The 25531-nt window shown below is 44.3% G+C and overlaps 1 protein-coding gene across 4 annotated transcripts in view; it reads right to left on the minus strand.

Moving 5' to 3' along the window:
* The window catches only part of LOC145360297 (rho guanine nucleotide exchange factor 10-like protein), a 200192-nt gene that overhangs the window by 29227 nt on the left and 145434 nt on the right, over positions 1-25531 (minus strand). For all 4 annotated transcript variants that reach the window (XM_080215444.1, XM_080215445.1, XM_080215447.1 and 1 more), the window contains 5 exons: positions 24377-24504; positions 20036-20136; positions 16619-16740; positions 5941-6027; positions 5567-5778 (listed from right to left, as the gene is read on the minus strand). In XM_080215444.1, coding sequence (XP_080071570.1) covers positions 5567-5778; positions 5941-6027; positions 16619-16740; positions 20036-20136; positions 24377-24504 — 650 coding nt within the window. The remainder of the gene's footprint in view (positions 1-5566; positions 5779-5940; positions 6028-16618; positions 16741-20035; positions 20137-24376; positions 24505-25531) is intronic.

The following is a 25531-nucleotide window of genomic DNA, read 5'->3' on the forward strand; positions in this document are numbered from 1 at the left end:
ATTAAAGTTACATTCTGGGACTTGAGGGTCAAATGGGTTGATGATCAACCTTAAAGTTCTTCCAATGTACCAATGGCAGGCAGTAGGAGTGGGAGCATCTCCTGGTCAGCCAGAACTTGCAGGAGACAATGGCCGACCATTATAGCACTGCAGCAAGCATAACTCTGGACATGCATGTGGAGGACCATGGTTGCAAGTGCCCTCTAAGGACGTGCTACCTGGAGGGAGCGCGAGCGCAATGTACTTGTATAGTGTCCCAAGACATTTCAAAGGAGCAGGTCAAGTGAAAGCTGACACTGGGTTGAGAGATATTAGGGAAAATGGCCATAATCTTAGTCACAAGAGACAGATATTAAAGACCTTCTTAAAGGAAGGGAGAGAAGGTGGAGTGGTTTAAGGAGAGAATTCCAGAGTTCAGGGCCCAGGTACGCAACTGAAGACATAGCCAAATTGGTGGAATAAAGGAAACCAGGCATGTGTAAGAAACTAGAATTAGAGAAGCACAAAATAAGCCAATGTGCTAAGAATTACATTGACCAATTTAACAATATCGGTTAGATGCACAGGGTGGCACAACTGAGTTTACTGGAAGCTACATATCTTATGCCACAGGGGTCTTCATTTGCAGATAGAAAGAACATGTACACACATGAACAAAATAAGTGACAGCTAGTCGCCGGTTCATTCCTCACGGCAACATCTTGACAAAAGCCAACAGCCCAGTTTAAATTTCAAACAATACCTGGCAGTTAACTATCAGTCACCATCAACTGATGGATTCTCCATAGCAATGCCACTATCCTAGAGACCAGTTGCCAACCAATCAGCACTTCCTTCTCATACAGTATATATTTATTGATTTCCCTTCTTTCGAATCTCCCAAAAAGTGTGGACAAAAAAATTGTTTTTTTCCAGCAAAATTCAAGTTCTGTATTTCTAAAATATTATTAATATTTGAAATATTTTAGAAATAGGAGAATTGTGAGTATTAGATTACAGAAACATTTTGGAAGGTTGCAGGAGGGAGCTACCAAAACAGAACAAATCTTGGTTCACCCCTTCTGTTTCAGACTGGAATTACATCTTGGGCAGCACGGAGGTACAGTGGTTAGCACTGCTGCTTCAGTGTGAAGGACATGGGTTCAATTCCAGCCTTGGATGATTGTCTGTGAGGAGTCTGCATGTTCTCCCCGTGCATGCGTGGGTTTCTTCCCATAAACCAAAGATCATAAAGTCTCTAAAGTACAGAAGGGAGACCAGTTTGCCCATCGGGTCTGCAATGACCATAATCCCACCCAGGCCTATTTCCATAACCCCTCAATTACCCTGCCAGACCCCCTGAATGATGGTTAATTTAGCATGGTCAACCAACCTAACCTGCACGTCTTTGGAGCATGGGAGGAAACTCACGCAGACACGAGGAGGACGTGCAAACTCTACGCAGTCGGGAATCAAACCCAGGTCCTTGGCACAGTGAGGCAGCAGTGCTGACCACTGAGCCACCATGTCACCCCATTTAAACCCGCAGTTTAGGTGGATTGGCCATGCTAAAATAGCTTCTTAGTACCCAAAGATGTGTAGGTTAAGGGGACTGGTGGGGTAAATACATGGGGTTACAGGGATAGAGTGATGGGTCAGCCTGGGAAAGAGACACTGCTGGAGACTCAGTGCAGACACGATGGGCCGAATGGCCCCTTCTGATTCTACATCCACTCAAGTTGTTTCTCTTGCAAGATTGACTTGTATTGTTATTAGTATCCTTTGTCATGTTTATAGCATCCTTTTAACATTTCTTAGAACAATCTCAGCATTTCAAACACATACACACACAATGATTCACTTTCAATGGCAATGACTACTTGGCGATGAATGGGAAGTGGTCGATGAGAAAGGTGAATAAATGCCTTCACCTACACTTCCCATTTTTGCTGCGTTTCACATCTCCAGGTTACAAGTGTTCCTGTACTAGGTATACAGAAAGAATCTGGGAAGTAGCATTTTAATAAATAAAAGTTATAGGAAGATTAACCAAGGTATGCAATTTCAAATTTCACACCTCCTCCCTTCAGAAAGCTCAAGGTTCTTGCTGCCATACACAGCTGGATAGAGGGCAATTACCTCTGGCATCTCAGTGTATTCTCTCAATCACGTGTCAGTTCTCAGCAGGAATAATGAGAGCTCTGGTTGCTTTCTCATCTCCAATGAGAGTCCAAGGATACACTACTCCCTTATCCAAACTATTACACTGCAATCAAATCAGAGGTCTTCCTGGTTTTTGAAGCTCAGAAACTGCTGTTGAGGTTAATCCTACAACTACAATGTGTTGTAAAAAGGGTCAAGCACAGTAGGATGCTTTACAAAGAGACACAGTTCAACCTACACCCCTCACTATCCAGACCAACCTCTGAGGATGAGTTGGAAGACTTTTTGGTAAAGGAAACTGTTTTTAAGTCTCCTTTTTACTCGGTGGCACAATGGCACAGTGGTTAGCACTGCTGCCTCACAGCGTCAGGGACCTGGGTTTGATTCCCGGCTTGGGTCAGTGTCTGTGCAGAGTCTGCACGTTGTCCCCATGTCTGTGTGGGTTTCCTCACTGCCATCCATGTGCTGTGGATTGAGCCACAATGCCATTAGGGAGGGAATTCCAGGATTTTGACCTAGTGACTGCAAAGGAACACTGATAATATTTCCAAGGCAGGATGGTGAGTGGCTTGGAAGGGAACTTGCAAGTGGTGGTGTTTCCACGTGTTTGCTGCCCTTGTTCTTCGAGATGGAAGTGGTCGTGAGTTTGGAAGGTGATGTCTAAGGATCTTTGGTGAATTTGCTTTGAACACTCAACCTTCTCTTTCACGAGTTGTGTGTTGAAGTAGTTAGTGCTGGAAATTGGAACTCTTCACATCATCAATATCAAATAGTTCTTGTTGACTGTCGAGTAATGATAAAGCTCCTTCCCAACAAAAGAATTCCGTATAGCAACAGGGTGATATCTTTCCCCATTTCCCACATCAAATATCTAAGTGAGATTACCAATTTCATGTCTACATTTTATTTTACAAACGCTTCCATACAAACAGAAAGCGTATTCAAAAAGGGAGGCAGGATTATCGGGAAAGAAACAAATAGAAATAACAGGATTAGATCAGAGTGAGTGCATTTAACATGGTAAAGCAGAGGTAGGATAAATCTAAGCAGATCAGGGAAGTCCCAAATCGCAGAAGCTTTGAAACTGTGTCATGCAAGATTAATAACAAGTGTCTGATGAAATTCTTCCACTTGCTTTTTAAGAGAATGGGATCAAACTGTTCAAAAATACTGTCAAAAGCAAAAACATTGAAAATTCTGGAAATCTAAAATAAAAACAGTAAGAGGGCTCAAAGTAGTCAACAGGTCTGGCAACATCTTCTGAAGAAGTCTCATGTTGGACTCAACTCTGTTTCTCTCTCTCTACTGATGCTGCCAGACCTGCACTCTCTCCCTGCAGCACTTTCTTTTTGAACTGCTCAGAGAAAACATTTGGTTACTATAGCAAAGAAATTTCTCATTATCACAAATATTGCGCAGTAGAATCTCCAAGGCAAGGCCATGACATTTTACAGTTTTTAGTTCCCCTCTGGGGATTTGTGACCTCAAATACTTCATAGCAAATAACCTTTGCAGAAGCACCAGTTAAAAGCTCCCAGTGTTATGAAATGCATCTAATTTAGATTGCAAGGGTGGGTTACGTCAAACCTCAGCAACATTGACAGAACAATCAAATACTTTTGTCGCACAATTTTTGAGGTAACTGAGAAAGTGGTACGAGTCAGTTGTGGGTAAGTGGATTGAACTCTTAAACCCCCTGTGACCTTCTGGCTCCAAGGCAAGTCCCACGCCAGGATTTTTTTTGGGGTACCTTTCTGTATTTTAATTCTAATCAAAAAAGCCAATTTAAATTGGGCAAACCAGATCCAAGCTGACAAGGCAAGACACTGCTTCCCGTCTTGGGCTCGATCAAACGAGATCCAAGCTGACAGGATGACTCATCACACCCTCTCCCGGGTTTGATCTAACACTTCATCTCAGCCAAAAGGCCGAGATGTCTTTGAAAAATTGCATCAGGTAAAGCCTCGTTTAACCTCCTCGTCCATCCTGATCCTTTACTCTACCCTGGCCTGGCAAACCATCATCGCAGGCATCAACACACCCCCTGTGCAAATGGGACAGCCTCATTCCTTGCCTGATCCTGGTTTCACACCCACCAGGTAAGTAGGAGAAAGAAGCTACCACTCCAACGCAGTACTGAGCGTCCTACACCATCAGGGATACCATCAGCTGTTAAGTGGAGGAGGCCCCACCTGCTTGCTTAGATAGATGGTCAAGATCCATGGCACTGTTTTGATAAAGGGAATTAATCCCAGTATCTTGGCGAATATTTATATCTCAATCACTCTCACTAAAGGAGATTAACTGGATATTATCATATTTCAGTTTGTGTGGGCCTCCTGTGCAAAAATCCCCAGACCAATGCCAGCATCTCCACATCATGTGCATAAATTGGCTGCTGCGTTGCCCACATACAACAAACACTTCACAAGGTACTTCATTGGCAGTGAAGTACCTTGAGATGTCTAGTGGCTGTGAAAGGCGCTATGTAAATGCAAGTCTTTCTATTTCTTGTGTTTAAAATAAATCTGCGGTACTATGGCCAAAGTCCAAAGATGTGCAGGTTAGGTGCACTGGCTATGCTAAATTGCCCTTTAGTGTCCCAGGATGTGTAGGTTAGAAGGTAAATGTGTGGGGTTATGGGGCCTGGGTGGGATTGTTGTCTGTACAGGCTCGATGGACCAAATGGTCTCCAATTCTATACCAGTGAGTGACCGCTCAACCCACTGACAACACAGAAAAAAAAAGACCAGATCATTTACTAGTTTTCCCAGCATAACCAATTCCTTCAAAAACCTTGGGAGAACTGCACCTGGTCAGCTCATCTGAGATGCTAGCAGCTCCACATCTGTTTTGTGAGGTTCTGCGTTCAGTTACACTGCAGGAACTGGACATAAAAAAACCTGAGCAATGCTGAGGGAAGGGTGCCACCTTGCCAGAAGTACTGCCTTAGTGGTGGTGGGGGGTGCAAGTGGTGTTAGAAAAGCAAAGCTCCATCTGCCTACAAGTCAAGTAGATGTTAAAGATCTCACTCCACTATTCAACTGCAAAAGGCAATTTTGCTCAACCATCCTATATTTTTCTTTAACTGATTAGTCATTCCATTGTCATTTGAGACACCATGGAGGACAAAATGGCTGCCAGAAACTCAATCCATTGTCATTTGAGGGACCCTCACAGACAAAATGGCTGCCGGGTTTGCCTACATAACAACTGGGGCTTCACTTTCATTTACTGAGATAAGGCACAAGTTGAATGCAAGTTCTTTCTTCCCGCATAGCCTCAATACTATAATTTAATAGTTGCATGAAAGGTACTGATTGGTAAAGTATTAAAGAAGGAAGCCTTTCAAGAATTGGGGAATCTGGTAGCACGTCATAAGCTATTGGCCTTTGAGGATTCCCAGTGCAAAGTGGATGCCTACCTGCCATCTTGAAGTCCCATTACAATAATTGGGCTATCCCCAGGTTTCGCCATTGGACAACAGGCATCTTCTTCATCTCGGACCATTAGAGGGATATATTCCATGCACAAGACTCGGGAGCTAACCTGGAAGGACTTGACGTGTCTGGGAGCGGATCTGTTCAAGGAGAAAAGATCAATCTGCCCCAGCCCCTGTTCTCGCCCACTGCCAATCTACGGAAGGGCACAGGAAGGAAAAGAAACAAATATTAGATTTTGTTAAATGGTCTAAAAATATAAATGACCATTTAGTAAACTTTAAAACATGCAAGGTCTCACGTAGCACACAATGGCTCACATCACTTAACTACCCCTACTACTGTTACAATTACTTACCCAAAGATACCCCTGTGCCAGACAGGTACTGGCAATGGAAATCCCAAGTAGGGATGATTGCACTGGAGTGTGAAGGGCTGCTTCAGGCTGGATGGAGAGAAACATATTGGTGTAGTTAATATGTACACATGTATCCCTTTTTCCATCACTCCACCCCTAAACTATTGCCCTCCCAACACCCACTCCCCCAGTAGAACGATCTACATTCTCCAAATGAAGATTGCGAGGCTATATGGCAGGGTCAGCTAAATGGACTTGCTATTGTTCTCGTTAATGCCATTGTTCAAGTTAACAACAACTGTCTTGGGGATGCCCAAGACTTACTTTCCATACTTCAACAACATTCAACTTTCCCGAGCTCAAGATACACATTTTCACACACTCCTTGCATCCTCAGAATTCTTCGTTAACTCAAAAGTTTGCATTCTTTGGAAGACGAGGGCAACAGGATGCAATAGAACGTAGAACATTACAGCGCAGTACAGGCCCTTCTGCCCTCGATGCTGCACCGACCAGTGGAACCAATCTAATAACCCTCTATTCTAATACTATCCATATGCACTTACCACCCTCTTGAGTAAAGAGCCTACCTCTGACATCTGAACAACAGTTCAGTTCATTCAGAGTCAGAATGAACAATGAAACTGAATTTGATACAAATCAATTAATTGCTGGCCTCTCAACTCACTGCACCCAAATTCACCTCAGCTTCACACCAACTCCTTGTGATGATTTTGGCCATTAATCTAAGATTCTTAAAGAAAATAATAATACCTATGGATCAGTGTAAACAAAAGGGCTCTGTGATTTTCCATGAAGTGTACCCAAAGTAAACAGAACAAACTACGCCCTCTTAATCTACTTTTTCTGTTCTTTATATGGTCCCCGGAAGAGTAAGGGGTTTTAGTGCATTCGGTCAGCATGGTCTGTGCAGACCTGGAGGGACGAATGGCCTGTTCTTGTGCCATAATTTTCTTTGTTCTTGCTTCAGTATTCTGCACAACACCTCATTTGTACCACTTCAAATTGGAGTCACGGATCAACAGAACGCTAAATGTTAACTAACGCCCCGAATTCTGAAAGGAAAGAAACGAGCAAATGTGGAGAGGTGTGACAATCAGTCCCTTCCCATTCTCTTTCCTCCTCCCAGCTTCACCAGAAAGCAGCCTGGAGGGGGATGTTTGCTATGCAACAGCAACTTTCTTGGCTTATTAAAAATGAAGACCAAAGGCTAATTTACCTGTGATTTTCATAGAGCTGATTAGCAGAAGAGCTGAGCACAAGAGAGAACTCTTGTGGAATTTCCCCACTCCAGGCTGTGAGACAGCACTGTCACCGTGCCACCAGACAGCATGTGTTACAATTGGTCTCAGGATGCCAGGGCCCAAAGAGGAGGATCAATCAATTCTTGCTTCTGAATTTGAGCCGATGCACACGAGCTCAAGACTAAACATTGTGACCTGGATAATTGCTGGACCCTAGTTATATGACATTATAATACAGCTCATAGTCATAACTGGTTGGTAGCTGATGCTCCATTCACTCTCTTGATGATCAAGCTGCAAAAGGGAAGTTACGTCAAAGAAACACTCGGATGTAAAGGATTGTTATAGTCCATCCAAAGGATCTCTACATTACACATGTTGCATTGTCCATTAACAATCAGGTGCTCAAGAGTGAAAGGCAAATCTTCACTAGATTGAAGTGGCTTATCTAGGAGCTGTCATTTAAGAGAAAACTGCCATACGCAACCTCATGCCTCCATACAGAGACAGCTCAAAGTATCACTGTAACCCACATTCAAGTGGCAACTTGAGGAATGTTCTGGACTTCACCTGCTTTGAAGCAAACTCCCCCTCCCATCTAAAAAACAAACGTATAGTATTGACGTTTGCCCCTGTTTCATCGGAGTTGGGCTCAGGGAGAGTAAAAATATCCTGGACCTACTGGCAACCATAGGGCTGTTCGACAAAAAGATACATGGGTATTCCATCAGCATCCCTTACATTTGATTAAAACACTTCGAAAATAAATGCAGTATAATGGTTGACAGATGGTTCAAATTTTCACATTTAAAAAAAGAGCGAGGGACATAGGTAGAAGTCACTCATGCAAATTACTGTTATTTATGCTGGAATATAATTAAAAGCTGTAATTGTTTGTTTCTGTCAGTCATTACACAAAGCCCAGACAGCTGCAGTTTGCATCTATGCGGTCCTCGTAATTATAAGTAGTATCATATATTCAGCTGTCAGTTACACTTTATGGAGAGGGCGAGAATTGCTGAGGGTTCAGCACTCTCCTGGTACTCTTCATAACCAGCTATTACTGGATATATACAAATCAGGTGGACCCAGTTTGGAGGATGCAAGTGTGGAGCCTAGTTTGAAAGTTGTAAGTCTAATGCCCAGTTTGGACCCAGTTTGAGGGTTCATTAAATCCTACAATGCTGGAGGCTGCCATTTGGCCATCGAGTCTCACCGACCACAATCCTATCCTTGACCTATCCCCATAACCCCATGCATTTACCCTAGCTAGTCCCCCTGACATTGAGGGGCAATTTATCATGGCCAATCCATCTAACCTGCACATCTTTGGATGGAGGAAGAAAGCGAAGCTCCGGGAGGAAACCCACGCAGACACAGGGAGAAAGTGCAGACTCCGCACAGACAGTGACCCAAGTGGGGAATCGAACCTGGGTACTTGCCGCTGTGAGGCAGCACTGCTAACCACTGTGCCACCGCGCTGGGTTGTAAATCTAATACTCAGTGTGGACCCGAGCTGTAGAACCAGAAAGGTCCCAAATCCAAGCCTGGGTCGGAGGCTTTGCTGGGTCAGCCAAGAACAAACAAAATAGCAATTGGGAATCCTCCAATTAGCCTCCGTGTCCCAAACCCAGGACATGTTTTATTTTATTAGAAGCTTAGATTTATGCTCTTGATCATAATAAAGCGAGTCCCATCAGAAGAATGTGGCCACCTCTTTCTTCTTAAATACAACTGGTAAGTCATCTTTCCTGCTGAAGCTCAGGTTCTCTAAACTCTACTGCAAACCGGATTTCACCAAATACAGAAATACTTCCACACAGAAGCGAAATTTTACATTAAATACAGAGCAGGCCAAAACTCTCAGACTTGTATGCAGACTGCACAACCACACAGGAATAGGTTGGGAAGAATTTCTAAAATTTACACATTCCATTTGGGTCTCTATCTCTCCATCTAATTGTGTGGCTGCACTAACTGCCTTAGAACATAGAACAGTACAGCACAGTATAGGCCCTTCGGCCCTCGATGTTGTGCTGAGCTTTGTCCGAAACCAAGATCAAGCTATCCCACTCCCTATCGTTCTGGTGTGCTCCATGTGCCTATCCAATAACCGATTGAAAGTTCCTGAAGTGTCCAACTCCACTTTCACAGCAGGCAGTGCATTCCACACCCCAACCACTCTGAGTAAAGAATCTACCTCAGACAACCCTCCTATATCTCCTACCATGAATCTTATAGTTATGCCCCTTAGTAACAGCTACATCCACCCAAAAAAACAATCTATCCCCTTCATCATCTTATAAACTTCTATTAAGTGGCCTGTCATCCTCCCCTGCTCTAAAGAGAAAAGCCCCAGCTCCCTCAACCTTTCCTCATAAGACCTACCCTCCAAACCAGGCAGCATCCTGGTAAATCTACCCTGCACTCTCTCCAATACTTCCACATACGTCTTATAGTGAGGTGACCAGAACTGCACACAATATTCCAAATGTGGTCTCACCAAGGTCCTGAAAGCAGCATAACCCCATGGCTCTTAAACTCAAACACCGTTAATAAACACTAACACATTACACGCCTTCTTCATGGCTCCATCCACTTGAGCAGCAACTTTCAGAGATCTGTGGACATGAAACCCAAGATCTCTCTGTTCCTCAGAACCCTGCCACTGACCCTGTAATCCACATTCAAATTTGTCCAACCAAAATGAATCACCTCGCACTCATCAGGGTTAAACTCCATCTGCCATTTTTCGGCCCAGCTCTGCATCCTATCAATGTCTCTTTGCAGCCTACAACAGCTCCCTCCTCCAAGTCATTGATAAAAATCACAAATAGCAGAGGACCCAGCACTGACCCCTGTGGTACACTGCTGGTAACTGGCCTCCAGTCTGAAAATTTTCCAACTACCACCACCCTCTCTCTATGAGACAGCCAGTTACTTATCCAATTGGTCAAATTTCCCTCTATCCCATACTTTCTTCATGAGCTGACCATGGAGAACCTTATCAAGCGCCTTACCAAAATCCATGTATACGACATCACTGCTCTACTTTCATCTACACACTTACTTACCTCCTCAAAGCATTCAAATTTGAGAGACAAGACTTACCCTTCACGAATCCGTGTTGACTATCCCGGATTAAGCTGCATCTTTCCAAATGGTCATAAATCCTATCCCTCAGGGCCTTTCCATTAACTTACCAGCCACCGGCCTATAATTACCAGGGTCATTCCTAATTAGGTGTTTTAATTATTGACCATGACTGGATGAGGCAGGACTGCAGAGCTTTGATCTGATCTGGTAGTAGGATTGCCCATCTCGGTTTACTGCAAGTTGCTTTCACTGTTTGGCACACAAGTAGTCCTTAGCTCGGTAAAAGCCGGGTAGTGGTGGTGTTGGGTGCGGGGGAGGAGACAAAAGATTACAGATTGCAATTGTATATAATTCTGTTGCTGCTAATGGCTCAGTGCTTCATGAATGCTCAGTTTGAGTGTTGCCAGATCTGTTCGAAATGTATCCCATTGTACATGGTGGGAGTGCCAGATAATAGGACGCACAGTATCCTCAATGTGAAGATGGGATTTGTCTCCACAAGGACTGAGTGATCATTAATCCTACTGGTATTGTCATGGACAGATGCATCTGCGACAGATAGACTGGTGAGGACGAGGTCAAGTAGGCTTTTCCCTCTTGCTGGTGCCCTCACCATCTGTTACAGATCCAATATAACACTAGCTCTCTTAGGATTCAGCTAGCTCATTTAGTAGTGATATTACTGCATCAGTCTTGAAGTTGGACATTGAAGCCCCCCCCTCCCCCACCCAGAGTACATTCCACGCCCCATCTCCTCTCAGTGATGAGTAGTAAAAATTAATTTCAAATTAGTTACCAAACCACAGGCATACTTGCTGTGGCTTAGGTTACCGGGCTTTGGAGTGTTCAGAAAGCCTTTGGGGAGAGAGAGAGAGAGAGAGAGACACACACTTTTCTTCAGACAACCCAGGCAGAAACTGCTTGTATTTTTAAAAGTAAAATGAAATCGGTCTGTTTCCGCAAGCGTCGCTCCTCCCTTTAAGCACATTTGGGGTGGCATGGTAGCACAGTGGTTAGCACAGCTGCTTCACAGCTCCAGGGACCTGGGTTCGATTCCTGGCTCGGGTCACTGTGTGGAGTTTGCACATTCTCCTTGTGTCTGCGTGGGTTTCCTCCCACAGTCCAAAGATGTGCAGGTTAGGTTGATTGGCCATGTTAAAATTGCCCCTTAGTGTCCTAAGATGCGTAGGTTAGAGGGATTAGTGGGTAAATGTGTAGGGAAATGGGGGTGGTTCTGGGTGGAACTGTGGTTGGTGCAGACTTGATGGGCTGAATGGCCTCTCTCTATGCTGTAGGGATTCTATGATTATTCTTTTTTTTTGGCTTTATCAATCAACCTAATCAAAACCTCTCATAATTCTGCATACCTAGTCTGAAATCCCAGGAGAATCTAAATAAACAAAAAGTCCATTAACAAGTAACAAATTCCTAGCTGAAATCAATCATTAGCCTGCATTCTTAGCATCTGCTGCATATTTACCGGACAAATCAACTTCCTGTAACAAACACTGACTCAGACAGCAACCCACTTTAAAACATAGAATACATCAAAATAATACAGTATCGTTACACAACGTTGAGGAAGCCCCAGGGCTACATCCTGACTCTTCTGTTTGGTTGGTGGGACAAAACATACCCAGGAGTGGTGATGTCTGGGACGCTGTCTGTAAAAGGTATAATTCCACAAGAATGACTACGTCAGGCTGTTGCTTGGCTAGTCTATGAAACAGCTCTCCCAATTTTGGACGGAGCCCCTAGATATCAGCGAAGAACTTTGCAAGGTCAACAGACTGATATTACTTCTGATGTCAAGACCGTGTTGCATATAGATCAGAAAACTCAGCTCTTTTGACAATTTGTGGAAGAGGTAATTCAAACAGGATCACCAAACATAACAGCATACCTGTCTGTCAGTAAACTGGCTGTATTGTTGTTGCTGCTGCCCCTGCTGAACCTCTGCTTACCCTTCCTGCTGTGGATTTCCATATTCCAATTCTTCATTCTTCTTAGATTTACCAGTAATCCAACACCAAACAACAACTTTATAATTAGTTAAATGCCAATTCTTTGTGGAGAAGTTAAGTCTCCAAGTATAGGTCTGATCTATTGCCAAACTAAATAATCACAAGAATTGTTTCTAAATGCAGGTACCAAAATTGATCATTGTATTGCTATTCAAAACCAACATTTGCACTCAATAACTAATCTTACAATTTTCCCATTAATACACATTGCAGAATTTTTGATGTATGTAATTTAACACAGAACGCTTTACTTTTATTAACTGTTTACATGTACAAATTCTACTTAGCTGCTCACATTGCTGAATCTTACCTGAACATTTAATCTCACAAATCGATCTCTTTACCCCACAGATTTCACTTTAGCACTCAGCCTGGCTCAGTGGTAGCACTCCTGTGAAACAACCATGCGAATCAGGAGTAGGCCACTCAGCCCTGCTCCACCATTCAATAAGATCATGGCTAATCGGATTGGAACCTCAAAGCCACATTCCTGCCTAATCCCAGAATTAGCTGGTCAGGGGTTCAGTTGCCCCCAGGACTTGAAATGCCTAATCCTGACTGACACTCCAGTGTAAAGATGAGAGACGGCGGCACAGTGGTTAGCACTACTGCCTCAGTGCCAGAGACCAGGTTCGATTCCCGGCTTGGGTCACTCTCTGTGCAGAGTCTGCACATTCTCCCTGTGTCTGCGTGGGTTTCCTCTGGGTGCTCCGGTTTCCTCCCATGATCCAGAAGACACGCTGGTTAGGATATTGGCCATGCTAAATTCTCCCTCAGTGTACCCGAACAGGACTGGAGTTTGGTGACTAGGGGATTTTCACAGTAACTTCATTGCAGTGTTAATGTAAGCCTACTTGTGACATGAATAAATAAAAATTTAAACTTTGAGATGCCATCGTTTGGGTGAAACTTTAAAATGGAACCCTGTCTGTCATCTCAGGTGAAGATCCCATGACACCATTCCAGAAAACGAAGGCACGTTCTGCCTTCCCCTGGCCATTTAACTTCAGTTTGTGGAGTATGCAGTGTATGTAAAGTTGACAGTCTAGAGCAGTACTGGGGGCATGATCAAAGCCACTAGTATTTAGGTTTCAGGATAAATATAATAATGGAAGGTGACCCCAAAAATATTGGGGTGTTGTGGTCGCCATTCAGTCATCATCAGCCTTTCCTATGGGGGGCAGCACTGTGGCACAGTGGCTAGCACTGCTGCCTCACAGCACCAGGGACCCAAGATCAATTTTGACCTCCAATGGAGTCTGCATGTTCTCCTGGTGTCTGCATGGCTTTCCTCCCACACTCCAAAGATATGCAGGTTAGGTGGATTGGCCATGCTAAACAAAGACGTGTTGATTCAGAAGATTAGTGAGAAAAGTGAAGGGGGTTATGGAGATAGGGCAGGGAGTGGGCCTGGATCTGATGCTCTGTCACTGATTTGGTGCAGACTTGATGGGCTGAATGGCCTCGTCAGCATTGTAGGGATTCCATGAAGGCCCAAGTTCGATTGTCTTGTTGATATAAAAAACCAGAACCCTTTGATATTGTCAATAAATGTCAATATTGCCATGCTTTTCATGGATATGTGACACAGTGGTTAGCGCTGCTGCCGCACAGTGCCAGGGATCTGGGTTTGATTCCTGGCTTCAGTCACTGACTGTGTGGAGTTTACACATTGTCCATGACCCTGCGTGGGTTTCCTCTGGGTGCTCTGATTTTCTCCCACAGTCTGAAAAATGTGCGGGTTAGGTTGATTAATCACGTTAAGTTGCCCCTTAGTGTCAGGGGGATTACCAGGGTAAATATATGGGGTCAGAGAAAGGGCCTGGGTGGGATTGTTGGTGGTGCAGGTGATGGGCTGAATGGCCTCCTTCTGCACTGTAGATATTCTACGAGGATATATATCAGACAAGCAGAATAATTGAAAAAATAAAAACACATTTTTTGTGCCTTTTTAAATTTAATCCAAGATGCTGAAAAACCAGACTGTCTGGTTCAAAACTCAACAGGTGTGTGATGACTCAACATTCGCATCATGTTCAGGTATTGCTTTGGAGCTTTGCAAATTCCTGAGCCTCCAAGAAGCTGTACACAGGGGTAGGGAGTCACAGGTCAGTATGGTGCAGCTTCAGCATAAGCAAGGTGGCTCCACTCTACCCAAACAAAAAAAAACGCAGAAACACCTCCAATATTTGGCAGCTGAGGCAAGGCAGCAGCAAGGAACTGGGATTTGTTCCAGCGATAGATATCCTTAGGGAGGCAATCAGTAAGAAATTTCCCGCAGGTGGGTAACGCTCAAATAAAACTAGATCAAAAAAGAACAGTGCAACAGGAAGTCAGCAATAATGGGTACAAACTGAGCAGGAAAGAGAAAGGATGACTGCAAACGCTGTCTAACAAATTATAAAAAACAGAAAACATTGGAACTGCAGATGCATAGCACCCCTAATGAGAAAAGGCAAATTATCAGATTGCGTGTGTACCCTTCATCACAAGGCCAAAGTTTTGTTCTGACTCAGTCAACAAGACTAAAGTTAAACTCTCTCTCTCCGCTCTCACATTAATCTAGTGTTCAGATGGTGATCGGTCTTACTTTACAAATGCTGATTAGATAGAGTCGGAATGTATTCACACATTATAGGGGACAAGGAAAAAAAAGGAATTTCTATTTCCTCACTGGATCTATTGGTGCCATTGAGAGCATTCAAACTTTTCCTACAAACATAAACAATCTCCCCTTCGTTTAGGACATTTTACTCTATTATAGAGGTGCTTTATGAACATTCGGGAGGTTTGAGGTGTTGACTCGTGTTGGAGTACAGGGCTATGGGCACTTGTCAGATTATCAGTACCTTGCCACTCAATGTCCCACCTGAGCTTTGGACTGCTCTTACACACGTGCACACATTATTCCTGGATAGGTCGCCACGTGGCCAGCTTGCCCCTTCGATCCAGCCAGGTATAAATAAATCATGAATAAAACACATGTTTGAAAAAGTTATCAGCCAAACGTCCTATTCAATTTCATTCATTAGTCTGCTTCTGGTTAGCATTTAGATGCTGATGGTTTAGATTTCAGGTGGCAATTCACAGGTTGCTCAACTTTAATCTGTCGGTAATTGGCCATAGACTACCACAGAAGCCCTACAATGAAGGAGGCCATGCAGTCCATCAAATCTGCACACAATCTCTGAAAGAGCATTTACCCATGCCTAACCAAACCCAGCCCCGCGTGTTGACCATGGCTTATCCACCTAACCTACATACTCATGAACATCAAGGGACAATTTAGCATGGCCAATCAACCTAATCTGCGCATCTTTGGAGTGTGGGATAAAACTGGAGCAGCTGGAGGAAACCCACGCAGACACGGGGAGAATGTGCAGACTCCACACAGGCAGACAGTCACTACAGGCTGGAATCGAACTTGGGTCCCTGGCGCTGTGAGGCAGCAGTGCTAACCACTTGGTTCGGCTCCTGCTCTGTCCAAGACCACAAGAAACTACAAGGGTTATGAACGAGGCCCAATCCATCACACAAACCAGCCTCCCATCCACTGACTCCATCTACACTTCTCGCTGCCTCGGGAAAGCAAACAGCATAATCAAGAACCCCACACATACTCTCTTCCACCTTCTTCCATTGTGAAAAAGATACAAAAGTCTGAGATCAGGTACCAACCGACTCAAGAGCAGCTTCTTCCCTGCTGCCAGACTTTGAATGGACCTACCACATATTACGCTAATTTTTCTCCACACCTTAGCTATGACTAACAATATATTCTGCACTCTCTCCTTTCCTTCTCCCTTAAGTACTCTATGACCAGAATGACGTGTCTGTATAGTGCGCAAGAAACAATACTAATCACTGTTTCTCAATACATGTGACAATACTAAATCAATTTCACAATAAACCTCCTCCTCTCCACTAGAAATCTTGTGGCACAGAAGTATAAAATTCAGACTGTGGTATATGGAACGTGGGTAATGAATGAAGTTTGTGTTTTTGAAAAAATATTTTCAAAAGCAGTCAGACTATGACAAGCTGTGTTAGTTGTAGCTCAGTACTAACACTCACATTGCAACAGTGATTCACTCTTACTTCGGAAAAGTACTTCATTGGCTGTTAAAGTGCTTTGGGATGCCTTGGGGTTGCAAAAAGCATGAATATAAATGCAAGTTCTTTCTTTTAAAGGCCACAGCATCAAAAACCAAGATTAAAACATATACAGATGATCAAATGCACATCTTTTTAAAAATTCCAAGGCAGCTCTTGCTGCTTTTTTCTTTTGCTTACCTTCAAGTCCTGACATTTTGAGCTATACATGGGCATGCGACAAGCAAGCAAAGGGCACCAAAACGGAGCTTTTGTTTTTCCATCGTCCTCGATACAGAACCAGCCAGGTTGGTTATCTTTAGCTGTAGATGGGGGAAAAACAGGAATCAGGCACTTATCAAGAGTGTTTCAAAAGAATCACAGATTCCAACTCCACTACATAATATTCAAAACATTTGAAGCATTGAATTACTAGCACTAATTCTAACTCAATTCAGTTACAATTGGTTTGAAGTCGTTAAAAATACAACCAAGTGAATTTTCTTTGGGGTGGCACAGTGGTTAGCACTGCTGTTTTACAGCGCCGGGGACCCAAGTTCAGTTTCAGCCTTGAGTCACTGCGTGTGGAGTTTGCACATTCTCCCCGTGTCTGCATGGGTTTCCGCTGGGTGCTCCGGTTTCCTCCCACAGTCCAAAGACATGCAGGTTAGGTTGATCAGCCATGCTAAATTGTCCCAAGGTATGTAGGTTAGGGGAAATTAACAGGTTAAATACATGGAATTATGGGGATAGGGTTTGGATAGGATGCTCTGTCAGAGAGTTGGTGCAGACTTGATGGGCTGAATGGCCTTCTCCTGCGCTGTATGATTCAATGATTTATACAACTGCCCAGCCTTCTCTGCATCAGACATGACTAATTTGTTTTAGGAGGATAGTTGCTAGCTTTCAGATGATTTCCTGGTACCTTGTTCATGTGGCCTTTCAGCAAGTACGGGCCTTACCCGTGTCACAAAGCCACAGGCACCGCAAGGTGAAGCACAAACCAGCCACCACCCAAAGTTGACAGCTGCATTTGGCAGCTCGATTTGTGACTTCCCTATTGCTGCCTCGAGCCGCGTTTGCCTCAGTTAGTGACTGATGGAGAGGTCAAATCCAGCAGTCTCCTGCTTCACAGTTGCACTGGGTGATGGGCCTCCTACAGCAGCCTTCAACCGATCCCTTAAATAATGATGACAAGGCCCCTGTTGCAGACAGCTGCAATTAAAAAGAGGAAGGTCCACACTGAACAACTCCACATAATTCCTATTCAACCATTACTAGATATCCTCTCAATTTAGGAGAGTGGTCAAGGGACTATTTAGCAGCCCACGTAGGCTGCAACCCATTATAATCCATTCTATGCAATGAAAGGCTGAGTATCATTTTGCTAATGCTGTATAAATTGCTGGTGTCTTTTAATTAAACATCCTCAATGTGAAGAGACACCTACACACCTTAATAGCGTGGCTAATTAATCTCACTAACAAGCTGACAGATCAAATTTATGAAGTGGATCCCTGTCAGACGTGGCAATTTTTTGGTTCCAATGCACAAAATGCTCAGCGGGAGGTGTCCATCACGCCAGGTTCGCTCCGAGCACGCCGTAATTATTCAGTGAGTTACTGTGAAAGTAGGGGGTGAACACCATTCAGGATCACTTCACCACCTGCTGGCAAAAAGTAAATGGGAGCAACATCCATTTGTACACTGCCTTCCTTCCAGCAAAGTGAAGAAGTATCTGCATTGAAGTGCTGCACTTTGCTTCAGCTCCTGCTCCAGGCTAAGACCAAGGTTGCTGTCCATTAGCGCAGCACTCAGCTGTTTTTGAGCAGGCAGTTGTTAGTTTATTGAATCTAGCTCTGAAGCTCTGACTTGCTTCTCAACTAACTCTTTTTCTATTCTTTAATAGGGTGCAGGCATCAATGACGAAACTGGCCTTTGTTGCCCATCCCCAGTGGCCCTTGAACCAAACATCTTAGAGCATGGACATGAACAAGTGGAGCCAAAGGGCTTGTTTCCTTGCTCTACATCTCCTTGACTCTCTGTACGTTTGGTTAGGTACTTGGATGGGAAAGGTTTAGAGGGATACAGGCCATATGCAGGCAAATGGAACTAGTTCAGTTTAGGAAATCTAGTCGGCATGGATGAGTTGAGCCGAAGAGCCCGTTTTATAGAATCCCTACAATGCAGAAGGAGGCCATTTGGCTCATTGAGTCTGCACCGGCCACAATCCCACCCAGGCCCTATTCCCATAGCCTCTTATATTTACCTGCTAGTCCCACTGACACTAGGGCTAATTTATCTCAGCCAATCAGCCTAACCAGCACATCTTTGGAGTATAGGAGGGAACAGGAGCACCCGGAGGAAACCCACACAGACACGGGAAGAACATGCAGACTCCCACAGACAGTGACCCAAGGCTGGAATTGAATCTGGGTCTCTGGTGCTGAGACAGCAGTGCTAACCACTGTGCCATCCATAGGCAAATGGAACTAGTTCAGTTTAGAAAAACTGGTTGGCATGGATTAGTTGGGCTGAAGGGCCCATTTCCTTGCTATATATCTCTCTGACTTTAGAGGATGTTTGAGTCCCATGTAGGGCAGACCAGGCAAAGACAGCAGATTTCCTTCTTAAAGGACATTAGAGAACCAGGTGGGTTTTAATGACAATTGATGGTTTCATGGTCACCATTACAGAGGCTAGTTTCATAATCCAGATTCACCAATTTAATTTAAACTCCACCAGCTGTTGAGAGATTTGAACCCATGTCTCCAAAGCAATTGCTTGGGCCTCTGGATTACTAGTTCAGTGACATTACAATTAAGCCATCTGGAAGCACAATCAAATTTATCTCCTGCAACTGGATCACAAGCCATGATTCCATGTCCTGTCTTGTCCCACTGGAGTCTCCACTTGTCAGCAGCAGGCAATCTGAGCATCAGATTATTTACCAGTGCACCTTCTGCACTTTCCAAACCACATATTATGGGGAGGCAGTGGCACATGCAGTTATCACTGGACTAGCAATCCAGGGACCCAGGGTAATGCACTGGGGACCCGGCACAGCAGATGAAATTTGAATTCAATAAAAGTCTGGAATTTAAAAAGGTCTAAAGATGACCATGAAACCATTCTTGATCATTGGAAAAATTCATCTGATCACTAATGTCCTTTAGGGAAGGATATCTGCCATCCTTACCTGGTCTGATCTACATGCGACTCCAGACCTGCAGCAATGTGGTTGACTCTCAAATACCCTCTGAAATGGAGGGCAATTTGGGAATGGGCAAGTGCCCTGCCAGCGATGCCCACATCCTGTAAAAATGAATAAAAAAATAAAAAATACTGAGTCAGAATGAAGTTGTGTCTAAGTTATACCCAAATATTCCACCCATTCACTACAAACATTGTCTTGGTAGTCACAGGGGAGCTGTGTAGCCCACAATCATTTGGTCTTCTCAAATTTGAGTATGCACTGGTAGGTGTGCACACACAAGACAAGCTCAAGTCTCCTGTCAATTCGCAACCAGGAGCGGGAGAAGCAACCTCTCTACTGCTGGGTTAAAATGGGGCGCGGGCAGACGTTAACGTTTCAGCTAGCTCCAGACCATTACCTACTTAGTGCAACTTTAGCCATATGCAGCCGATTCACCCAGGAGATTTTACTGCGGGCGTTCGGGGTGTTAAATACCACCATAAAGCTGACTGGCCTTCCAGACCTTGAAGAAAAGAGAAAGGAATTGGTTAAGGGTGCAATTTACTGGTCAGCAGCAATCACAAGGCAGCTCACGGGAAGTAAAACAAGAGGTTTGTGTTGCTGTTAGACTGTTCCCGTACAACTCTCTCAGAGAGCCAGCTTTTGAAGACTGCTGTAAATTATAGATTAAAAGCTAAGCCTTTTTATAAACTCCGGAAGGCGTCTCTGGAAGCAGATTTAGAAAATTGTGTCTTTTCCAAATGAAGAATTTTTCACCAAATCAGATATTACATAAGACACTTAACACCCCAAATGCAACAGAGATTCATTCTTATTAAAGAAACCTTAAACCTTAACCCATCACATTATTTAGGACTTCTAACACATCAGCCTGTCACACATATCCTTGGCCTGAGAAAAGTAATCTGGCTTAGTTGATACTCATACAGTCTGTTGATATACTGCTAAGGTGCTGAACATGTCCTTAATTAGAAAAACACAGCTCCTAGTGAATCAGATGTCAATAGCTTCCTGGTTTTTTGTTAAAGTAATTTTCTCTCCACTTCATTTGGAGAATCTGATTATTATTCCAGGGATATAGTTCCAAGCACAGTGGCAGCCTTCAGGTAGTTTACCCCAGTGGTAAAATCTGTGTGCGTTGGCCTAAGTGGGTATCTTAGCGGGTTGTCCCATTGGGAAGAACATCACGTCTAAAACTGATCCCTTCCTCAGCCAATTCCAACACACAAGTGCTTCACAGCCAAGTGAGGGGGAACTGGCTGGATCAAATCATGAACCCAGACTTACTTTCCCCATTCCCTAATCCAAAGCTGCAGAGACCAAGGACAGAATTTTCCAGCCGTGCTCATCCCAAAACTAGAAAATCCCGCCCGAGGTCAACGGGCCTCCCCCCACCCGCTATGATTCCCATGGTGGGTGGGACAGGAAAATTCCCCTCCAAGTGTAGCAGCCCCAATACGGAAATCAAAACAACCAACTTAATCTGTGTGGTTTAGGTGTGCATTTTTTGATGCTAATATTGTAATTTATATAGATGTATGTTTTTTTTAATATTTAAAGAGGAATGGTTAAAAATTCAGCTTTATTCTACAGGCAGTCGGTACATCTCAGATGCTGGGACAGCAGGATAATTACTCATTTTAGCTATGTGGTGTTTATTTAGAGCCAATAGACTTTTGTTTACATTAAAAAAAAGTTCCCTGGGGCTTTTGATGAAAGGAATGGAATCTGTGTTTAGGTAGACAGGGTCATATGATGATGGAGTTAATGGGAGGAGATGGGGCCTGTAGCAGAGAAACAGCTTTTCAGTTTTGACTGCGATTTGTTTGAAAGTTTTCTGCAAGCTTCTCTGGCACTTAATTACCTTAAAAGCTTCATGACTGTCAACACTCATTATAGCAAGTGTATTGATGGTTTTAACTGTTTGTAAAGTGGCCTCTAAGTCTGTAAGATGAATATTGCTTAATTGGAACTGAAGTGATAAGTTAGATGTTGTCTTTTCATTTTTAAATATTGTTTCACTGTTAACATAGTTAAGCTGCTTCATTTGTTAGAGTTATATTTAAACTGTGTTATTAAATGAAATTTGTTTTACTACAGAAGATCCCTAATTTGTCAGGGGAATTACACTGGGAGGGGTAGCATCCTACCCTCATATCTGTGCCAAAATAGAAAAATTGTTGGGGTCTAGTCTGGCTTTATTAAAAACCTTGGGGTTCTGGTCCAAGGCCCTCAATTCCCCTTTGACAACTAAGCTCATGACAGAATTTGAATATACAGGGCAAGGATTTTCACCACTACTGGGGCTGGAGATGCACGTGAGCGACAAAAAGAGTACTATGGCTGGCACGCATGTTCCCTGGCTCCATCCCATCCTTGAGCCGTTTTCCCTGAGGCAGGACCGGGGACTGACAGGAGCTACCTGCCTGCGAAGCTGCAAGTAGCCAACTGAAGTGTTTAAAAGGCCAGTGAGACCTAGGGAAGGAGACCATCTGGGACTTTGCAGATGGCCTCCAGGGTCAGAGACGGAACAGGTGAGTTTAGCTGCCTGAGGGGCGCCTCCTGGTGACAGAGCGGAAGGGCACTGTCAGCGTGGCCAACTCTACTGAAAGGAAATAAGGGGCACTTTGACTGTGGAACAGAGACAACACCCCTTGGTGGCTGATATCAACAATGCACACACTAATAGCAAACACAGAGGCAACAGGAATCTTGCAGGCTCCACCTCCTACAGGTCATCCTAGAAATAAGGGGCAAAAGGCATTTGTTGAAATAAGGATAGGTGGCTAAAACTACAGGATAATAATTGGTAGGGTGATCAGACATCCTGGTTTTGCCGAGACATTTTCATTACGTGCCCCAGTGTCCCAATCATTTCCTCAAAATGGTTCAAATGACCTGGCTTTCAGCATTCCCATCTATTTGCAGGAACATAAGGTGTTTGAACTGAATTCAGGCTTCCGCATACATCCTATATTTGCTGCTTTACCCCACAGTGGGTGCAGTTTGTGTGCCTCTTTGCCATGCAACACATTTAGTTTTTGGATAATGCGTGGAGAGCACTACCCGGTGAGGCGTGTCAAAGTGGGTGGCAGGAAGCACTCATCCACATTGTTTACATGGGTTTCCTCATGATGTGGCAGGTACACCGGCATGGTTGGCTGGCAATTCCAGCCTTGGATGACCGTGGAGTTTGCATGTTCTCCCCGTATCTGCATGGATTTCCTCCCAAAGTCCATGCCTCATTGCCCCATAGGTGTCCAAAGATGGGGAGGTTAAGTGGATTGGCCGTGATAAGTGTGCGAGGCTACGGGGAGGGCCTTCTTCACCGTAGGGATCATATGGAAATGAACTGAGAAAAATAATCTATACTGTACTGATTTATGACCATTTCAACTGCTTCTGGCAGCATAGATGATAAAAACGGAGATTGCTGCACTGGAGAAGCTGCAGAAGGGAACCCTGTTTGTGAGGGAGCATTACCTCAGCATCCCAATTTTCACTTGGGTCACCCCACAACAGACCACCCTGCCAGTGTGTCAACCGGACATTTTGGGGTATGTTATCCTGCAGCTGTTTTCAAGATGGAAGGTCTGCGAATTGGCCTCCCGTTTCACTCTCCATGATTGGACAGCACATCTGACCTGGCTATTGACTGGCACCAGGGAAAATCACAGTGAGTGGCTGTTCATCCACACAGCTCAGCCTTCTGACCCCCATCTGAATCTGAGGGTGGGGTTTGTAACCCGCAGGGCCAAGTCCATTCCCACTTAAGGAAAAAGAGAATGCAGTTTATCCTATTGGTCACAAATTAATATTACCCTCCATATCCTTTTACCCTGTCCTGGTGACTCATTCACACCACATGCAACATCTCATCTTTTTCACCTTTCCCTTTGTCACCTTCTGGGGTCAAAAAAACAACCAACCTGACAATACTGAAAGAGCAAACACCCAGCTATTGGCAGCAAGGGTGGCACAGTGGTTAGCACTGCTGCCTCTCAGCACCAGGGTCCTGGCTTCGATTCCTGGCTTGAGTCCACTGTCTGTGTGGAGTTTGCATGTTCTCATGTCTGTGTGTGTGGGAGTCCTCCTCAAGTCTGTTCCTTAAGTGCACAAACTACACAATTTGGCCATGCTAAATTCTCCCTCAGTGTATCTGAACAGGCACCGGAGTGTGGCAACCAGGGGATTTTCACAGTAGCTTCACTGCAGAGTTAATGTAAGCCTACTTGTGATTAATAAATAAACTTTAAACTATTACTGGGAACTTCAAGCAGCAAACAGAATACGGCAAATACACTGCAGGCCACTCAGCCCCCTGGAAAGGCAAGATAAAAAGGACACATTTTGGGTGGGACCATTCAGCAGAACGTCCATGGATCAGAAAGGTGAAGGAGAGCAGCAGGCTGCCAAGTGTACAGACATACTGGCTAGTCCGCACAGACAGCTGGTGTACTCAACAATCCGTCTGCCAAAATAGCAACCAGAATTACTGTGTCCCTTCGAAAATATTCTGTGGCATCATATCTGCGGGCTGCAATTAAAGACAGACAAAATCTGCAATCGAATTGAAAGAAATCTATTTTTGCACTTCCCCCCCCCACCCTGCCACAGATATTGAGCGAAATAGAAATATGGTCAAAATTAAAATGATTCTGCCATCAACTTGTTCAGAAATAACATTTTTAGTTTGCTGGGTGTGTTCTCCTCTGACCCCTACCACCATCACCCCTGCTTACTTGTCTGGTTTCCCTGGCAACAGGAGACGGAGACGGCACTTGTTTGCTGATTGGATCTCATCCTCCTTAATCCTGATCAGTCTCTGGAGAGCTCGGGTCCAATCCTGGGCTACAACGAGATTTAGATTCTAGGAAGTGGGACAGAGCAGAATAAGCCATCTAGGACTGACTGCACTGGTATAAATACAGATAGCCCGTGAAGAAATCAGAGCAAAGACATGCCGGCTTTGTAATTTAAAAAACAACAAAGAGTCAAAGCTACTCAAACAGAAAAGGGTCAAATTCAAACATACCCCGTTGGTAATGAAGAAACCCCGCCTAGCTCCCTTCTATTAATTCCCCCCATCCCTTTGTTCAGCACTTGAGCATTCCATCAAACACCCATTTCAATTACCTGTGTTATTTATTACATGATTCAGTTACTCTTGGGGCAACGAATCTTTCCTTCAAGTCATATCCCACCCCATCCCCATAAAGGCATAAAACGTTTGCTGTACTGAAATCCACTTGGATCCACTTGCAAGTCCGTTCCTTAAGCACGCAAACTACAGAACCACCTTCATCCTCTTTTCAAAGACGTACGCAAGGCCGAGATTTTTCAACACAAGTAGAAAATCCCATAGCAAGTGATTTCTAGCATCACTCAATGGGCGGCATGGCGGCACATAGTGGTTAGGACTGCTGCCTCAGCGGATCCAGGTTCAATTTCGGCCTCCAGGTCACTATCTGTGTGGAGTTTGCACATTCTCCCCATGTCTGTGTGGGTTTCCTCTGGGTGCTCCGGTTTCGTCCCACAGTCCAAAGATGTGCAAGTTAGGTAGATTGGCTGTGCTAAATTAACCCTAGTGTCAGGGGATTAGCAGGGTAAATGTGTGGGATTACGGGAATAGGCCATGGGTGGGATTGTGGTCAGTACAGAATGGATGGGCTGAATGGCCTCCTTCTGTGCTGTAGGGATTCTATGGTTCTATCAAGAGTTGGCCTGCTTTTTTTTTCAGAAACATCACTGAAGCAGTGTCTCCCCTGCAGGTATCAATGAATGGTACAGCGCCCTCACTGCAATCTGCAGCAGTCCTATAGTTAAGGGGCAACTCAAGACCATTCAGTGCCTTCTGCCTCCAAGGACGGACAGGCTGCAACTCTGGTTGCTGCTTG

This window comes from Carcharhinus amblyrhynchos, chromosome 30 (genome assembly GCF_965287045.1).
Source record: "Carcharhinus amblyrhynchos chromosome 30, sCarAmb.v2.hapA, whole genome shotgun sequence".
NCBI classification, from domain to species: Eukaryota; Metazoa; Chordata; class Chondrichthyes; order Carcharhiniformes; family Carcharhinidae; genus Carcharhinus; species Carcharhinus amblyrhynchos.